A 20,702-nucleotide genomic window follows, 5' to 3' on the forward strand; every position below is an offset into this window, starting at 1 on the left:
TAAAGTGCAGCTTTTTCTAAGTATTGTCGACCGCGTCGAAACAGAGCACCTACCTGGGGACTATCGTCAAGAGAAACAAATGGTGTGCCAACGTGTTCTGTGATAACGCGAGAGCCGTCAAACAACAGCACTGTACGTAGGGACGTGTCAACACGGAGCGGCGCGGCGTGGTGCGCTGCGCTGGCGCGCCGGTCATCCCCTCCACCGCCGCCACCCCGCGGCCCGGCGGCCACGTCGGCTGTGCAAGGCGCCAGTCTCCAGTTGGCCAGCGTGCAGCCGCCGCAGTGGACGCGCAGACAGCGACTCGGACACAGCGACAGCGCAATGGGTCTCCGCGGAAGCTCCGCCTGCGTCAAATACCTGCTCTTCATCTTCAACCTCATCTTCGTAGTGAGTGCTCGCATTTATCTATCGCTCGCGCCGCCGCCCGGACATGAACAGGAAGAAACAGCTATGTCTCGTGCCGAGGTTCATCGGGGTAAGGTGTCACTCGGATTTCACTGCGCGGCATCGTCACGGCCACCTGCACCCGCAAGTTCGTCGGATCGGCCTACTGCTTCTCTTGTGTGGTGTCACTTTAAGCGCGCTCGGCGCGTGGGCCATCGACTTTCCCTTGTCGCCGCAAATCTGCCCCGCCCCTTTCCGTGTCGCCGCTTTCTTCAGAAATTGTTTCCGGTTCTGTGTATAAATCTAGATGGTAAACGCTCTCAAGAGTTTGCTGGTCGGTGATTTGCCACTCTTTATCAGGAACTTTGGAACCACACACCACGCGGAAGTCTTGTCCACCGCTTTTCCCTGTTGCAAGCACGTGAGTGAGCAGCTTGTATCGGGCAGCGCTGACACGTTGGCCCGCCTGAAGTGAAAGTGTCCGTGGCAGCAGACCGCAGCCTCAGTATTACTAATGTCAGACGGTATTCCAATGTAATTGGTTTTCTTGCATGGTAGTGACGAATGAGGCTTCCGGAAAGTTAAAGTTGGATCAGATGGCGTGTTCGAATTATGTTAGCTATAGCAACCTGATATAAACATACGGTTACTTACACTCGTGCATTCTCTTGTTGAATTTGTAGCGACCAGAAGTTTCTTGGTCTTCCGTAAGAGCGTACTGCAGTCAAAATCTTTCAGTGTGTATAGCGTATGATCTGGCTGCAGAACAAGAGCTGAACAGGCACTTCAAACTTTATTATAGTTTGTATCGAGAAACTTGGTTGGTATCGCTTCAAACTCGGGCATTCACTGTTCGGGACAGTTTCCTAACTTTTTAGTCCATATTGTGTCCGGGTAGATATTAATACAACAAAATCTCGTCGTGAATGTCCATTACTTTCTCGTGGACTGACAATGGTACTGCTGTAGTATGCTTCACGACCCAAAATTGTCAATTTTAGCCATTTTATTCAACCGTCTTTCAGGCGACACCCAGAAGGGGAATATTTCAGATATTATGTTCAGTAACCATACTGCCATCTTCAGAGTCGGTGATAATTAAAACCACTTGCTATAATCACTACTTATGAACATGAGGCACTTGCCTTAGTTTGTCACATGTGAAAAATACCCGGGAATGTTAAGTGATGTCTAATTAAAAAATTGCGATGGTACCAAGCAAACTGTCATCTGTCTGGAAATTGCCACTGAATAAAACCTAAATTTCGGTCACGGTTGCAGTGCGCAACGTCTTTGTATTCGGCGAGTGACTTTGACACCTTACAACACTGACGAAAGTTTTATTAACTGCTATGATCGCAAAAACATAGGCATTTACGTGAATGAATTTTCTAAAAGACGAAGCTATTTGCCAGAAAGTTATCCGCCCATTTTATATCCATTAATTCTTCCGCCACTGTAACAAAGGGTATTATACCTAAACGTAATTTAGATTTATCCATCTTTTTGATTTGCAGTTACTTGTATTGGCCGTGTTTGCAGTTAAAATTTTTTGGATTTGAGGTCCGCCAGTTATGCAAAACAGTTTTTCTCAGTACCCAAACATGTTTCGGAACCACTGTGCCATCATCAGTGGGTTTTCGTTTTTTTTTACATTTGGTGAGCATGAATTTCCTGGACCACTTTTGTTATGACAGGCAGCTTGTCATGTTTTCGTGTGTCAAGCACTTCCCTTCTCCGGTTCATGCTGAGATGTTGTGATGCATACGTAGCTATAACATTTATTTTCCACAAATAACGTAGTAAAACGGTTTACACTAAACCAGAATAGTGTTATTGTGGTTTGTGAAAGTGGTCCAGAAAATTCATGCTCACTAAATGTAAAGAAAAATAAAAACGAAAACCCACTGATGGCACAGTGGTGCCGAAACATGTTTGGGTATTGAGAAAAATGGTGTTTTGCATAACTTGTGGACCTCAAACCCAAGAAAGTAATTTAGATTGCTTGAAGCTAATAGACTTAAGGTATCGTTCCTACACGATACCGTAGAGCACGTACAATGCTGAAAGTTTTGTGCTGGCAAGCTTGCATGGCTAGAACAAGCGCTCTACCAACACCTGGCTCTGCGCTTGTAGCCAGGAGCGCGCGCTCGAGGCTCGCCTGTGGCGTAATGAGCAGAGTCTGATGCTAGGTAGGCCGTTTCCACGGAGAGACAGGGCCTGCTTGTCCCCTCACTGCTCTCCATTTCATGGAGGCCACACTGGGTGCTGTTCGTACGGCCGGCCGAAGCAGCTGATAGGCAAAATCCCTGCAAGCGTCTCGACACCAGTGTATACATAGCGAAGGTAAGGACGCGTGGGCTACGGCGTGGTAGTGGACGAACCACGAAGTCTTTGTTATGATTGGTTAATCTGTAGAGTAGGTAAAGGTCTGCCCTAGGTTGGAAGGTACCTGGTTGAGATGAAGCTAACGAATGTGAAATAAAGGATGTTAAGTGATCTGTAGCGTAGCTCAGTGACAAAGTTCACGCCACATTTAACGCACATTTTAGTGTAAAAATTAAACGTGTAAAGCCACAAAAGCTGCATCAAAAATCTGAGTATTTTGATGCTACCGCTACGGTCGCAGGTTCGAATCCTGCCTCGGGCATGGATGTGTGTGATGGCCTTACGTTAGTTAGGTTTAAGTAGTTCTAAGTTCTAGGGGACTGATGACCTCAGATGTTAAGTCCCATAGTGCTCAGAGCCATTTGAACCATTTTTGAACGAAAAAGGCAAGGCGGTCACTACTTAGATCGTACCGACGAGTATAGTCTAGTTTGGAGTTTTGTGAAGCTGTGCCGACTAAAGTAATTTTTGTTGCGTTTGCATGAAGAGTTCAAAGTATTAGAAACAGCTGTGGTGTTTGGGAAGAGCATTCCTCGATGGAAAGCTTTCGGTGAGATTTGTCTGCTATGGCTTACATGGTATGATGTAGACACCGATGACACGGTAACCTAAAGCACACAGGGCAGGCAGGGAGGGGCTGGAGCAAGAATTAAATCTGGTTCAGGTTAGGGCCGCTTTCACCAGCATTCCGCGTCTAACATCGCTGGGTTGCGATTACGAAACTAGCCAGCAGGTGGCGCGTGCTATCAGCTGCCAGCAGGTGCTAACACTTCAATTTCCTACCTGCAAGAACAGCTTACTAATCTTGCCACAAACCAAAAGGCGGTCTAGGACTCGACCAGCTTCGGAAAGCTGGTAAAGTTAAAAGACTGCATAGGGAATAAAGCACTGAATACAGTTCAAAATATTTTATAGAGGTGTTGTACAGCTTCAATGAATGTTAAGAACTGCATTAGCAATACAGACCTGTAACGGTGTAGTCTGTTACAGACGATCGATTTCGGTCTAGGTTCGTATCACCGGGTCCACTGTACCAAAGTACAAAACATGCGTAACATTTAAATATGCAGCTGTTACGCGAAACCTTAATCACATCTTAAATTACTGTACCAAAGTACGTACGTTATGTAGTAACCAAAAAATGCAAATGGTTCGTAATTCAATTATTAATGTAACATGCATTTCGAGTTTACACAAACTTACTGATCATTCTATTCACTAGCAGGTACAGCATTTACAGTGCCTTAAATGCTTCATTGAATATTTGACCTACTTTGTTCAGTGGATGCCTGGGCAGTTAAATGGACGTAATTTCAATGATGGAACAATGTACATCTGACAACTTACTCCAATTACGCAAAAACATAGGTGGTATGCTTTCGTAGGTGTTTTCTTCGTGTAAGTGAAATGTTTAGCAAATGCGTATCTGCAGAATGTGACATACACAAAGGCAAAAATAGGTAAGGTAGTAACATGAATATGTACAAACTGCGCTACAGGTACTCAGAAAAATAAGTTGTATTTTTAATAAAAATTGAATAAATACTTCTATAACCACAGAATTATTCACTAGAATCACCGAGCATACATCAGTTATTAGAAAGAGGCCAGATTTTACAGCAAAAGTTTCATAGCTTTGTCATTTAAGGTATCGCGTAGTAATAACTGATAAGGGTCATTTTTCAGCCTCAGGTCGCTAAAGTGTAGTGTGGAGCGATGTTTTCTTAAGGCAGTATGTCTGTTTCTAAGTAGGAATGTATGAAGTAAAGATGAAATAGCTATGCGTAATTGGTAGAAACTTTCCAGGATAATGGTTAGTTCGAAAACTGATAGTGAAACATTTTTCGTCTGTCGCACGAGATGAAACAATTTTGTTAAATGTTTTTTCTGCAGCGTATATTTTAGGGAAATAATTTGCCCAGCAAAAGCACTGCATTATAAAATAAGAGTAGAACAGCACAGGAAAAGATCCCGGAAAGGAAATAGTGTTCAAGGAAGCTGTTGGTATTTAGTTTTGGCTCCTTGATAGCATGTACTTGCTAATACCTTATATGGCGCAGTATCACACGAAATTCAGGAAAAACTAAGTGCGGTAGGTAGCATGCAGGTACTATAAACTTTCTTTGCGCCGGGAAATGCACCGACAGTTTCTCAAAATTGTTCATGCGCTCTATGGCCAGGCTGGCAAATATAACACGCTGTTTTATTGAGCAGAGAGAGCGCCGGTAAACAGTCGAACACTGAAATCGCTGTGGCAACGAAGCTTGATTGAAGCTAGCCGGCCCTTGACGCCGTATTGGAGCCGAACACTTGTTGGCCGGTTTATGTAACAGGATTCGAGTCAGGAGCATCACTCTTGACGTATTGTCACATGTGCACTTATCGGATTCTTGGCACGAATTGCATTGTTTCTGTAGCTTCAGTGTATATCTCGAAGATACCAATGCTTAAAGACAGCAGAAAAGATTGGTCAGTTAAGTCTGGATATTTTTGTCCGCCCATGAAACAAGTGCAGAATTTGCAACAAGAGTAATATTACATTTTGTTAAAGTTTAGATTTGCGGTTTCGAAGTTGTTTGTAGCATTTTCCAGTGTTACGTTTGGAACATTACTTCACTCGTCTTTCCGAAATCGTTGTCCTGAACATAACAGGGAACTCGTCAGAGAAAGGAATGTGACTTGTGACCTATACAGTAAAGTGGGACCTAAAAGGTGGAAACAATGAGTTTTACTCAAGAGGTAAAAGATGTACTTAAGAGCAAATCATTATTAGAAACCGAACCGTATATTTGAACGAAAAGTTCCCAGTGGCCTTGAGTATGCATCTGAAGTTCCAAAATGCACTGTTATCACTATATTAAAACCGAATAGTGTTTGGTTAGATTAAAATGGTTTACCTGTGCTAAATTGTAGTTTCGTGGTTGTATGGTAGTGTTCTATATTTGTGCTGCCAGTGCGTGTTAAGAACGCGTGTCGTTAGTAATACCTGCCTATTTGTCAGTGCTAATGGTGTTTCGCTTTCTCGACTCTCACGTGACTGTGCTAACAGAGGCACAGAATACGCTGGCGGTACCAACGCCGTGTGTAGCGCTACAGGAAATATGCAAGTTTTCATAACTTACGTGGGGCTCTTGGAGAGGCATCATGCCACTTTAAATATTCAGTAATTGATAAATACACCCTGTAAATGCAATGTAGCTGCTTAACAAACTGTTCGAAACTGCTGAAAGTAATGTTTTAAAAATATAGTATCAGCTTAGTGGTTATTATAAAACGTAAACTTCGTATTACTAAGTTATCTAAGGGTATGCACGGACACAAATCACGTAATGCTGAAAATGCTCGTGCGTTTCAAAGTTCCACATTGGCCAACAGTAATCAAATATAAACGTAGAGAGCAGCGATCAGTCGCTTATGAAACATTGTGATGGACTAGTTTCTTCAGACTGATATTCAGGTGACATGCAGAAACTTGCATATTTATAGCAGGGCGCTGGGAACTCTACATTTGTTCATTGTGGTAAGAAAGGAAACGCTTTCTCACCTCGTATGTTACGTGGCAAGTTGTTAAAAAATAAATTCCTTCACTTGCTGTAGTGCTGTGGGCGACTTGGTGTTAACAGGAGCTACCATTTTGATCACGCCGAAATCATTCTGCCACAGTAAGTAAATAGTTTTTGACAGCCTTCCATGTAACCTGAGGCGATACGTTAGTGTTTCCCATATCGTCGCAGTGAAGAAACCTCCAGTGTCCAACATCGCTGTATAGATATGCAAATTTCTGCCTCATTTGAAGAGTCGGATGCCCATGAAGCTAGTTTATGAAAACAAATATTTCATAAGTAGCTGGTCACAGCTATGTTTTCATGTAGTTTACAGTATCCACAGTGGAGAAGCTTAATTTATTTTATCCGGTGTTCCACGCAACTTGCAGATATTTGCTTATTTGCTATTAACCATAGTGTTTGTGGCAGGGTGAAAAACATCTGGAAATGATTTTTGTTTGTAGGTAACTCCGTTCTGCAGATAGGCATATGCTAAACATGTTACTTCTTACAGGAAGAAAAAGAAACCTACAGATATTGACTTTGTCTGATTTCATAAATATCTTGTGGCACGGTAGATAGGTTTGTAAATGTTAGGAACTTTACAATGCGATACGGAGCTGTAACGGTATATTTTGTTAGACGATCTATTTCGGTCTAAGACCAGGCCATCACTGGCGTCACTATACCAAAAATTGTGTAACACTAAAGTATGCAGCTGTTCCGTGAAACATTAAATAGATATCTTATGTCACTGTAACAGTCATTACACAACCATTTCAGCTAGGCATTTGCGTAATTGGAATAAGTTATAGATGTACATTGCTCCATCATTGAAATTAGTTGATACTTAACATTGTCCGTTTAACCTCTTACATTTGTGTGGTATATTCATCCACTGTAGAAAGGTCAAACATTCAATGTATTGAAGGCAATGCAAAGAGATACAAACTACTGAATAGACATGTCACTTAAGTTTACATGACCATTATTTCAAGGGAGATGTAATCGCAATAAATTTCAATTGCACAGCTACATCGTATTTCCTTGGAATGAGTGACTATGGGTATAAACATGAAAAACTGGCATACTTTATTTTTACTCTTAACTCATATGGTATATTTCGTGGTAGCTCCACAATTTTGCGAGTCTTGTTGATAACTTTATACCACCCCTGCCGATCGGTTCGAGACGAACGCATCCGTTGAATGCCTATACTGACCAAATCAAAAAATGGTTCAAATGGCTCTGAGCACTATGGGACTCAACTTCTGCGGTCATCAGTCCCCTAGAACTACTTAAACCTAACTAACCTATCACACACATCCATGCCCGAGGCAGGATTCGAACCTTCGACCGTAGCGGTCACGCGGCTCCAGACTGTAGCGCCTAGAACCGCACGGCCACTCCGGCCGGCTATACTGACAATTAAGCAGCCCTCTCTCATGATCTCTCCTATACGCATAAGCTGTCAACCTTTCTCCACTCCTCGCATTCCCTCGAGCCAAACTGTCTACTTCCCATAGGAACAGGCAGAGCGAAGTGGCGCAGTGGTTATCACTCGACTCGCATTCGGTACGACGACAGTTCAAACTCGCGTCCGGCCAACCTGATCTAGGTTTTCCGTGATTTCCCTCAATCGCTGAAGACAAACGCTGGGATGGTTCTTTCGAAAGGGTACGGCAGCTTTCCTTTACCATCCTTCCCTAAAGTGAGCTAGTGATCAATCTCCAATGACCTCGTTATTGACGGGACGCTAAACACAAATTTCCTCCTAAATAGAAGCACGAAGAGACAATAGTATGGATTAGAATATGAAAATTCTTGGAGATCTGTTGGGCAGGGAATTTGGTCTATAGTACTTCGCGGAATTAGTGATCACTTGCAAAATATGAAACAGGCGGTCAGGAAGGGAGCTGGGAAATTGTTAAAATGGGAGATTCCGGGAATACGGGACAGTTGGTCACTTTAGCTGGAGATAGCATCTGGCTTAGGACTGCGTTCAATCAAATCGCTGGGAACAGTTTTCGTGCGCATAGTTCATCACCGTTCCATCATTTTGATATTTCATTACAGACGTTTTACTATCTCGGATAGTCTAAACAGAAACAAATTGCAAGTTTGTATATGGACTCTCCTGCCCTTCTGCTTGAGAGTTCTCCCGTTATTTTCCTGTTGAGATTACGCAATGGCTATGGCTGACATGTTTTACGAATTACTGACACGTAGCAGTGTCGATTGAACCCACGCGAACGTATTCAGGTGCCTTCAGACAGAGATGGTTTTCAAGTGAGCTTGGGCAGTAGCGTTTGGCAGCGGCAGCGGGCCTCGGGCCCGCGGCTGCCAAACCAGTTTGCTCGCATAGCAGACAAGGCGAGGCTGCCGCCGCTTAGGCGTAACGTAACGCAGCGGGGCACGCGTCTTGGGCTGCGATACTCCCCGGCACTCGCTCGTCACCGAGAACGCGTGTTGAAGCGCCAGTTAGGAACACAAACGTTCAACCACCACGGTATCCGGAAAAATGTGATTGCACTGGACGTTAATGGATCATCACAGAAATACGTCCTCAAATGTTGCTCACTCAAGGTGGAGCACCAGCTTGAGTCGCAGGTCAACCCAATACTGAAGGTTGAGGGGAAGTTGGCATTAGTGTGTGAAGTTCAGTATTAAGGAGCTAGCAAAGGCAGTTCATTAATGACCAAATGAGATATTAGAGCATGTATGAAGGTGTATAGTCATTGCCCCCTCGCTCAGTTCGCGAATGAAATAAGACAGAAAATCTAAAATACTGGTACTCGGCGAAGCTCTGTGCCGTGGCTTGCGGAGTGTATGTTGCAACCGGACAAGAACAGTGACGCAACTCAGAAATGCAGTACTCGATAAAACTCGACTTGAATTCAATGAAATTGTATTAATAGTTAACCTCCCTTCAAAGTAATTTTGGCAGTGAATTCCATTAATTCTGTAGAACAGTAATATGGACATGCAGTTCTCCCTCGTCGAATGTTACCAGTTAATTATTAGTCCGTTGAGTTGTTACTTTCTTGCCTTTCTAAACGCTTTGACTCCTCGTGTAACAAGTCTTTTTCCACCACAAATACTTTTTACTTAATGTAATGTCATAAGACATTCGAACCTACATCAGACAAAATTAGTACTAAAGTCAAACGAGAAACGTAAGAGTTAAAATGTTCCATTATGAAACAGGAATGTAAAATGACACTGATAAAATTGGACAAGTAACATTAAGTAAAATTTAAGGAACACAGCAAATCATAAATTGCCTAATACCAGATAGCAATAAATTTCGCCGAAAAAGGGTTTCAATGCCAGCTTTCTTTATACCAGAACTTCAGTTTATTGGCTTTCAGACCGTGCTCATCCACCCACCTCAACAGTGTAATGGCAGCTGTGACGATACGAAGGTAGGGACAACACAACAGACCGCAAGTGGAGAAAAATCTCTGACCCGGCCTGAAATCGAAAGCGGACTCCTTCGCTTAGCAATCCGCCGCGTTGACCGCGCAGATACCGAGGCGGACGTGCAAAAATCTTTTACGATGTAAGCACTGCCGTGCAGGGATATTATTTTCTGTTGGTGTTGTTGGCGATGATATGAGCATATGCTTTTTGCTCGTATGTAGTTTACACAAGACTCCTTGGTCTCTCTCCTGCACTTTGCGTACTTTGATCAGGTTGTCCATCTCTTATGCTCGCATTTGCGACTCCGGCACAATTGGAGGAAAAACTTCTACCATTATCGTTTAAGTCTATCGGGGAATCCATACCTGACAATGTGCTTAGTGTCTGAATCTTACAATACCCTTGAGCCATGCATGCCTGAAAAAAGTTTTGACGTGGCATTTAAAGAAAACTTTACCTTGAACAACTCGAAAGTTGTGGTGCTTAGCCAAAATGTCTCCCAGTAAAAATTAAACTATATCAAATTTCTTTCAAAGATACTATTCATTTTTATCTAGGACTAATAGTTGTCATAGGTTCCACGTTCCAGGGTATCGGAAAACAGCAGCTATTAAAGTGGTTTAAGGGGATGTACGTAAAATTGGTAAGTTTTTTGCCAGCGGCTAGTTCTGCAGCATTTTAGAATGTCTCAATTTTTCAGAGTTCAATTCGTGCTACAAATAATAGAAAAGCTCTTGTTTCAACCAATGCGCAGACCACGCCCCCACCCTCCCCCTCTACATAACTCATTGTTTGTGAGATTTTATGTCGTGCCATCAGAGAAGGCATCTGAGAGTAGAGCTGTGAGCCCATTTATTTAAAAAAAATGCGCACTTCACAACACACAACCCAAACGAAAACTTCCATAACATCATTTAGAAGACCCAGACACTACGCTTATGTACTGTCGTTGAAATTTCGTCATGTCATGCTTGTCTGGCGTTCATTGATGGTAACACTGGAAGAATTACCACCCTTACGAAACTAGAATTTGATGCCAGTTGCTTCACTGAAAACTTATTGAAGACTGATGTCCATATTGCTGGTTCCAAAATCAGTGATCAATGCCAAAAGGGCACGCTAGAAGCATCACACTAGAAGAGCTACGTGAGGATCAAAAAGAGCAAATAAATCGGGACGGCTAAGGCTGAAGTTTTTCTAGCATAAAACATAATGAAATCTTTTTACATTTTCCACTGCTCCCATTTCTCAGTGTGTGACGAAAATTTTTTGCTGAACCATTCCAGGTTAAACGGTGAAATTTGCTACAGTCTTTGTGCAAACTGTAACAAAACTTCCTGTGGTACAAAATTTTTCAAAGTACTATATATTTAAATTTTTGTGAAATAAAAATTGCTGTCATATACATAAATTTATAAAATTATTGCGAGAGTTCAAAGACTGATATCAAACTGGTACAGATCTGTTCACCTAATTACTAAGAATAACTTACATTTTGAAAATAAGTAAACTCTGAGAAAATGTTCATCTGATCGCGGGATCAGAAAGTATCTAGCTGCGTCCTTATCATATTACCAGAACAAAATTGAAAAATCCAGATTATAGCCAATAACCCAATAAGTGGGGTTTGGTTTCTCTAATAGTGAAAATTACATTAGCTATTATGTACCAGTGTATTTTCTCATGTCCCACTTTAATGGTATAAAATGTTTCCTGCCAAATGAAGTGGATTGAAAACAAACATTAAATGGGTGTTCCTACTCAGCATTCCCTGTCATGTTCACTAATGTGGGCAGACCAAATAACCTCACCTAGCTACTTTATTTCCACTGGTTAACTAGCTTTTATTTACAAAACGTAAGCAGCTGGAGCGGTCAACTATGTAACACTGAAGAGCCTGTCCCAAGTGTTAGTCAATGTCGGTTTCATTGTCTGACGTGTCCAGAATACTTCCTGCAGCATGAAGAGTATCCACTGCATCACTCCAGCCTCAGCTCTCCCAATACCTGCAGAGACTCAGAGGCAAATTTACTGTCTGCAACAGAACTAGGTCCCCCCTAGGTGTCGTGGAAATTTACATTTCAACGTAAGTCAATGGCTTACAGCAGAGTACTGTTCTAGAGTTAAACATGATCAGTCCTATTCCGCCAGACATTGATACCCACATCGCAATACACGCTGTGGATGCGTGGTAAATGGCGCCACTCATTGCAGCCCACTCTAAAAGTGCCAGGAATTTCTTAATGAAAAAGTTGTGCACTCTACCAGTAACACAAAGGTGAAAGAAGTGCGGTAACTGCTTGGTTATTAATTCGTCACAAAATGACATGGGTACACAGCTTTACTATGCGATCTCAACGATAGACAGCATCGACGTAGTGCACTTACGAATCCTATCAGATCCCCACCAACACTACGAAGCAATGACAAAATAATACTTCCATATGCATTTCGCAGCCATTCTTTAGAGGAACGTAACTCTAAAAAAGTTCACTGAACTGTAAATATGTATTGATTTAATGAACTGAAAATAACTCCTATATAAACATTCAGTTACCTTCCTTTGTCTGCTCAGGTAAGAGAAAAGCCCGGAAAATGGTGGTGGGGTGTAGCCTCCGTAAACTGAAAAGCGAGCAGCAGTAGTTGTGGGGCAAGTTTGTTCCGGAAGAACATTAAAGCTGTCGTACAGGACGACTGAGAACAAATTTCCCCTGCGGCCGTATAGATCAGTGTGCAGACACACTCAGATGTTAAGTTTCATGCAATAGTTGCATTAGCTCAAATGTTCCATGTAGTGCTGACGCACTTCGTCGAAAATGCACCCCAAGGCAAGTCTGCGTGCTGAATCACCAGTGATTTGTAAGTCGCGCTGCGGAGGCTCGGTATAACTTTGAAACATCTTTCAGTTGCTTCTTGTGATGTGATGGGGTAGACGGTGGGGAATCTGCTTGCTTTCTGGTTTGCAGAACGGAGTGGGGAACTGTATGATCACAATCCGGCGACATACCCTCACCTGCCCTTCTACTATTCACCCCAAAACACAAATTATCCCTTAATGACTCTACTACACTATTAGACGTGGTGATCTTTTAATATTTGTTCTTAACCTGATTCATTTAACAATAAACATTAATTTTATACCGTTAACACTTTTAATAAACCGATTTTTCGACCCCTTCAACGTGGAACTATTAGTCCTAGAGAAAAACGGGACTTTTTTTGTAGGAAATTTAATGTAATTTTATACAGTAAAATATTTTCGATAGGAATCGCAGTTTCATTCTTAGCGAAAATGTTCGCGACGCTCCCTCCTTCCATTGGGCGACTAGAAAATGTTTTCCCCTAATTTTGCTTCGTTGACTGGACTACACCGGATAGGTTCAGTGATAGTTGGCCGCTAGCCACGTCATTCAGGTGTCCCCGAACGCGCTGCAAAAGTGACGAAGACGGCAGCACCATCACAGCAGTTCGGCAGTCTGCGGATTGTCGTATTACTCTAGTTCGTGTTTGTACGTTGTGGTGGTTGTAATTTACAAGGATTTTTCACTGTTGCCATTGTTAAAACAGAAAGAGGCAGTTAGGACAACAAACCGAACAAATCGTAATTATTCTGTAACGAGTCGCCGGAAACAGTGGTCCTTTATATCAAATTTGTTTATTGCTGATTTAGCCTGACCAGATAAGGGCCTGAAGGTCCTCTTAAACATTACCAGGAACGACACGTATAAAACATATTAACGTATAAAAAATAATACCTCACAATAATTTGCATTAATAACTAGCTTAGTGCCCATTGTTTCGCACGCGTAGACTGCGCATCTGCAGGTTTTTCTCTAATCGAATTTTCACCGATTGCAACGTCTAAATTTTTCACGCCAATTAAGGTCATAGAAGCATGAGCTGCTCCGAATGTACTCCTGACCAAAAAGGCATTCTGGTAACTGGAGTCGAAGGTTTCTGTTAATCATGCCTGTTGCGTTCTTGTGGTGAAATTTCCATAGAACCTTTAATCACCTAACACATTTCTTTTATATCTAAGGGAGAAGTGTAATGAGTTTTCATAGATTTAGCTTTTTGATATACCGAAATTTTCTTCAAAATTTTCATCACACATTTCACCCCATTAGGGTTAAATTTCCAGAAATGCTGAAACACCTCTTTCTGACCAAGAAACAAAAGACCAGTTTTCATAGGTCTAGCCTCAAAATTGCGTTAATAGCGAAATATTTTCAAAAACTTCCGTTCCCTATTTCACCCACTTAGGGATGGATTTTCAAAAAACCCATTCTTGAACGTCTATAGTATACAATAAACACCCTCCGCAAATTTAAAATTTGTTCTTGATTGTTTGGGCTGGGTGATGTCAGTGTCAGTAGGGACATTGTCTTTTATATACAGAGGCTAACAGTAACATTAAGACAAAACAATCGGGACATTAAGAATATCGATTAGTTTGAATCTTGCGAAGCCTTGTTTGATATTAGAAGTGGTAGGGATAATGAAAGAGTAGATTGACATGAAAATGACTGGCTGTTAGTAAAGAAGAGCATTTCAATAGCGCTCTGTAGATGAGAGGGGAAAAGTGGAGGGCGGGTTGATAAGAGTGGGCTGCAAGAAGAGAGCTATTGTGGTAGGTGAACCATTAGCTGTCTTTCAAAGTTTCAAACGATTTTATGTTCTCTAATCTTTTAAGGAAGATTGTCCCCAAGTCTGGTTCCTGATGCAGAAAATGATTCAGAAAACATGGCAGTGTTGTGTAGTGGTACAGAAGATTTTCTGCTGTGTTCAGATAGTAAAGGTTGAAGAGAACTAAGAGTGTAATGATGAAGGCGACGCGTCAGAGGGCATGATAATTTGTACGCTTATCGGCACGCACCTATAATCGTTCATAGAAGTTTTTCACATTGATTCTACAGCCTGCAATGAAATACCGCATGCTATACCCATTAGCTGAAATCTAACGGGTACATTTCACATATTAGTTTATGAAATTCTACTGTGAGAGACTTCCCAAAAGAAAACCATTCTAAAGCTCGAGGTTATTTTGTCTCCAAAGTGCTTTAAAGGATCGCTTAGACGAAGAAATGAAACGTTAACGTCTTTGATGATCAAAATCAAAGCTAGAACTTGTTAAGCAAACAGCGTGGGATAATTTCAGATTTCCGGATTATCTGACTCTTCAAAGCATCAAACGGTAGCCGTATGAGTCCTACAGCACCTGTATACTGCGTGATAAGGGACATACTGTTCAGCTACCATAGTTTTCTCGCAGCTATACCAGATTCGCTCAAGGGTGCGCTGATATTGTGGTTCACTCCGTGTTTGTATTTCATCCAAATACACAATGTATCAGGCTAGCGTCAATCGTGTTTACAAGTATTTCTAATGTAATGTCGCGCGAAACTAGTGTTATTAGGTATAATGTAGGAACACTCCATTCTCTGCCGATAGTTTCTAGGCTTATTTATCAAGTATTTCTTTCAACTATTAAATAGCATTTTTGATGTGTTAAGAAGTGATCAGGTGAGTCAGAAACGAGCAAAATTTGTTTGTAGGAGCTTGAGGGAAATGTAATAGATTTGCAAAAGATGTGAACGTAAAGGCTCTCAACGCCAATTCGTGAATGCTGTACGCCTTCCAGATTTAGACAACGCGAGGTGCAACCGAAACGGTTTACCATGCGTAATGGGATTGTCAGTTCTGCATCTACGGTTGAACTAATATGGTAAAATTTTACAGTGAGCTTTTCACGTAGCTAGTAAACAACATATTCATGATACTTTTATTTCTGATACAAATAATTCGGTCAGAACGCGTTCGAAAACTGCCATTCGCTCCTAAACCACACAGCTGCTTACGGTCGTAGCATAAGGCCATGCAGTGCTGTGTAGATTAAAAGTTGGCTCATTCAGTAGCCGGACAAGGCAGTCGCGATTTTCATTCGGCCCTCTGTTACGTGACGATTCAGTCACTTGTTCAATACATCTCTACCCCCACCCCCGTCATTTCCTCGTCTCGTCTCAAAGTATTTTCAGGAATATTAGAAACGGATACGATGAGCAACCATTTATCGTCATATCAGAGCATCCTCAATTAAATTTCCGGTACTATTCCTATGAAGCAGACTGTGAAAAAAATTCCTTAGATACTGCAAGGTGTGCGCCGAAGCTGAACCGTGCCTTACGTAACTAAATGTACCACTGCAACTTGGAGGGTAAGTCAGATGAGATGTCAAAAGAATTGCGCGCTGCATCCAGTAGATCCATCCCTAGTAAATTACCAACGTTGTGGTTGAGGACAGCTTTGCCCTTTTTTGCTGGTTTAAGTTCGTGCCAACATTGGTTAAATCCCTTGGATACTCCAACATAAATATCACTGAACTTTATCAGGATAGACAAATTTAATTAGCGGGCTGACACGAACTTGCCAGTTATATGAAACGTAATTTTAATATCGAACAATAGTTTAACGGTAATTGCCTAAGAACACAGGTAATGAATCTCTTACAGTATTAGCTGTTCACTAAGATTTTGGGATTAGATTTTGTGTAACTATCAAATTTCGTTGCCCAACTTCGGCATTGGGGTCGCACACAAAAAGCTGTCGCTTGAATATTTAAAACAATTTCCTGTAGCACGAAGTGCTACGTTAAAACTGCAGTGATTGAGCTTTTCAGCGTGAGCTGGTACATGTTCATTCCAATGTAACTTTTTATATCTTTCTCTGGTAAAGTTGCCGCCATATATGGAGCCAGTACTTGTTAGACAATGGGAAACTGCTCTCCGTTTCTTGTGCAATGACTGCAGCAACCGCTCACACTACGTGTCTCAGAACGCGTTTGCCGTACTAATTTCAGCAGAAGACCTAACCTCGCAGTATTTTTCGAGAACAAGCACGGATAGAAAGTTAGGATGTTACACTCTCTTCAAAAATAGTCACCTTTGAAGCCTTGAGCGGTTCTTTTAGTGTTATATACTGCCATTTTTCTTTTGTAACCCACTAAAAACAATAGTTATTTCGTTAAAACTAGGGAGAAATGATGTAAAAGCCTATTTTCAAAAAGCTGACTCAAAATTGTGTAAAGTGTTTTAAAGTTTGCGGTTCTTGCCGTGACTGAAAGGCTTCCTTGTAGCTGTGAAAGTTTAAAGCCGTGTTATGTTTGACAACCTTTCTTTATAAAACGTTCTATAGTTACACACTGTTTCAAAAAGTTTCTGTAATTGCCCTCGTACAAAGTACGTAATTGTTGGGTTGGGGAAGGGAACATAAACTTCATTGTTACACAGCCCATTTTTGAATGGGAGATACTCTCAACATTTGTTACACGTAGCACAAATGTATTAACGCTATTTTCAGTTTTCTAGTGTATGGTCAAGACTACAGTGAAAATATAGGATTCGCCTTGAAGAGGAACCAGCTTAAATTGGCCGAGGTGTAAGTAGTTCTTAAAGAAATTGTCTTCGTTGCTGAAAGGGCAAGCACAAGTTTATCACTAACAGCTATATTATTCGCCCAACGGGAATCTCTCCCTATTTACCGAAAGGCTGCCGACCTGTAGCTGACAGTATGAAATTTACTGCAAAATTTTGTTCCTCAGGTGAATTGGGAGATATGCATTGACGAAGCTTTGAAGGTTACTGTACTGGATTAAAATGTTGCCTTTCGGAATCCATTCAAATAACATTGCTTATCCTTCAGCTGTCACAATTCTGTGGGGGGAAAAGCACGGCTTTTTTTGCCCGACAAAAATGACGTATAAGACGTGGGAGTTCACGGAGTGCTGTGACGTCTCACTATTGTTGGCAATGTAACTCCAGGTTAGTAATAAGTGAGAATCGTGCTGCTGGTACTTGTTACACCAGTCGTTCTGGTACATTGGAAAGTGTGACGTGTGTGTTGCCAGATTCAGATTCACTAATCTTAATAGAGCCGGCCCAATTTCGGCATCAACTGAATATTCGCCACACTGCATTTTTCTGACAACTAGGAACCATTGCGATACGTCACTTCTTGAACTTGTCTCCGATGGAGAACATTAAAAATAATTTTTCTGTTAAGAGGATAATGCGTGTTCTTATATGGATATGGTGTCTGATCTTTCCGACATATCCATATAAGTACATAGTTCTGGCAACACCGGCCATGACCTTCTGTGCGGATGCACACACATTCCCCGACCTCTTACGGGACTTGGTAAGAACGTTTTCCACTAGTAATGAGCGTTCGTGTGGGACACTGCGAGTGTAGTGTGTGGACATAAAAGGTGAGAATGTGGGTCTCGCGGGGGGCGTGTGCGAGATATTCCCTAGTCGCGCTATCCTCTGTGCCCTCGGTGGCTCAGATGGGTAGAGCGTCTGCCATGTAATCAGGGATCCCGGGTTAGAGTCCCGGTCGGGGCACACATTTTAAACTGTCCCCGCTGACAAATATCAACGCCCGTTGGCAGCTGAAGGTAGTAATGTAATTCTAATAATGCGTATGTCTGAGTCCATACGAGGTCATTGTCATTCCATCGGCTAGCATTCTGAACGAATATGATTCAAATTCCCGTAATTTTTTTCTGTTCTGAGACAGCTATTCCTTCTAGCATTAGAAACCGCATGCTGGGAAGTTTATTACGGTTGCATCCCGAATGAGCTCAGTCCCTAAGTTCACTACTGGTACTGACAATTTCTTTCCTCCTGTCGACGAATGTGACTTCTCTGACGTGAGAAACAATTTCACGTATTTGTAATAGACTGAAAGATGTTAGTGTTAAGTCGACAGAATTCTATCAGTAGAAACTAGAGTTCTTGGGAGCAGTCCAGAGAGAAAGCTGTCATACTGAACGAAAAATACCAGAGTGTTAGTCTTCCTAATTGATAATAGTTAAAAATTCTTGGATGTTCACATACTTATTGCGACTGGATGAAAGCTGAGTTTCATATCAGGATGTGCATCTCATTTAGTCAAGTTTTTTCGACAGCAAAAGTTGCTTTTTGATAGCGAGCGTTAATGTTTGCTTCATACCTGCAATGTTTTAAGCTCCCGAAAATTCTGAGATAGTTTGGCTCTCTTCAGTATCTAGTCTCAGCAGTCATTAATTTTTGGGCACGTTGACCTCGGATGACCGTTGAACAGGACAGCATGAAGGGCATGCGGGACACGTGTGTGCCCAATCTGTTTTATTAACCTCGTAGCTAGTAAACGTAGCTTGTTAGGACCGCTCGTGCAGTGCAATGGAGCCAAGATTGCTATATATCGTAGCACCGATTTGCGCACACAACTTACGTGATGTCACAGTTCTCACCACGGTCTTCCCAGTGAATGTTCCAAAATACTTAATAAGGACCGATTTAAACTAGAGGTAGAAGCACTAAATACGTGAGCAGTTTCTCGTCTTAAGCCCAATACGCAGACGCAAAGATTTTAGTCCAGCGAAGTAGACACTGGACGTGGACGTCTTTTTCACGATTTCTGACGGTCTCCGCACATTACAGGATAAAGTGAAAATTTCAAGGCTCGGCAGAAATAGTTTGCTTTGTGGTCACATAATATTCTTTCGAATGCACTTTGCCCAACTGTCTGTTTAGGGAGTATGTTCCAAGCCTGAAAAGCAGAATCTGTCTGCAGCATATCCATCTGCGGCTTCCATGACCTCTTCATTGGCCTCAGTTTTCCTGCCACATGTTTGAAAAAGTTGGAAGTAAGAGTATCGCGTATGATGCAGCTGGATGTTACAAAAATGCGAGCATTGAATGTTTCCCTCACTGCCAAAGCATTTTCCTGGTGATGTATCTTCTTTCCATGTATTTTAATGCAATTAATTCTGAGTACTTCAGTAATATCTGCAAGTTGTTTAAAGTGTTGCTATGTAAGGAGGTAGCCATAAAACTACAATCTTAGTTTTGCTAGCATTTTTGTCACACAGTTTAAATTCTGATTTGCTACTGATAAAAATGCGAAGTTACATCGTAGTTCGGAATCAAAATTAAACCGTTGGTTCTCTTAGAAATGGCCGGGTATGGCAGTTCAGAGGCGTAAGGCAGGGACACACTGTCGTAGCCATTCCAGGATCATGCATAGCAAAGCACTTACTCAAACCAATCTTCAGACTGCAAGCTTTACGTATTGCATTCCAGGGAACTTTGCTGGTAGATGAAATCGATTTTTGTGTGGACCGCCGATAAATATCAAGATTAACAAATTGGTGTGAACGTTGTTTCCATTTTAAAGTGGTTCAAACTTTGGTGAAAAACTTGTTTCAGCATATACTATGGGTCAGTGGTAAATAAGTGGGGTGCAAATCCTGCAACCCACTGAAGTGAATGGCAAAGAGTACTTAACATTTTACCACAAGGTTTCTTCCACTTGCAATTGCATAAGGAGCATGGGAAGAAAAACTGCTGAAATGACTGCTGTAATGAATCTGATGTGGGCTTCATGGTCTCTGCAGGAGCGATACGGAGAGGGCTGAAGTAACGTCTGATTCCTTCACATAATGAGGGTTCCTGAAATTTAGTAACGATCTCGTGGGACAACTTGCATCTGTTTTCGAATGTTAGCCATTACAGGTTTTGCAGGATTGCTATGGTGCTGTTCCGTAAGGTCAACCTGTGACATTGACTCCTTCACTTCTTCGAATACGTTCAATACACCCTATTAGTCATATTTGGTATGCGCCCACACAATTCAGCCATTGGGACACGTGTATTTTGTAAGCAGTCTCCTTTGTAGAATGACTGCACTTCAAGTATGCCAATGAACTTAAGTTTGAAACTTCCTGACGGATTAACTGTCTGCCGCACTGGGACTGGAACCTAGGACTTTTGCATTCTGCAATATCCTTTCTTCCAAGCGTGGTACTGTTGAAAGATCTGTCTGTGAATTCGGAAGGTGGGATATTAAATACTGGCGGAAGTAAATGTGTGGAGCATGTGTCGTTAGCTGCGCTCAAGTAGCTCAGTTGAAGCACTTGCC

General features: G+C 41.9%; 1 protein-coding gene across 1 annotated transcript in view; it reads left to right on the forward strand.

Moving 5' to 3' along the window:
• Nucleotides 1-236: 236 nt before the first annotated feature.
• Nucleotides 237-20,702, forward strand: part of LOC126485998 (CD63 antigen-like) — a 65,699-nt gene continuing 45,233 nt past the window's right edge. Inside the window, exon 1 of the mRNA XM_050108917.1 lies at nt 237-390. Within this exon, the coding sequence (XP_049964874.1) occupies nt 325-390 (66 nt within the window). The 5' untranslated portion in view covers nt 237-324. The remainder of the gene's footprint in view (nt 391-20,702) is intronic.

This window comes from Schistocerca serialis, chromosome 1, assembly GCF_023864345.2.
Source record: "Schistocerca serialis cubense isolate TAMUIC-IGC-003099 chromosome 1, iqSchSeri2.2, whole genome shotgun sequence".
NCBI classification, from domain to species: Eukaryota; Metazoa; Arthropoda; class Insecta; order Orthoptera; family Acrididae; genus Schistocerca; species Schistocerca serialis.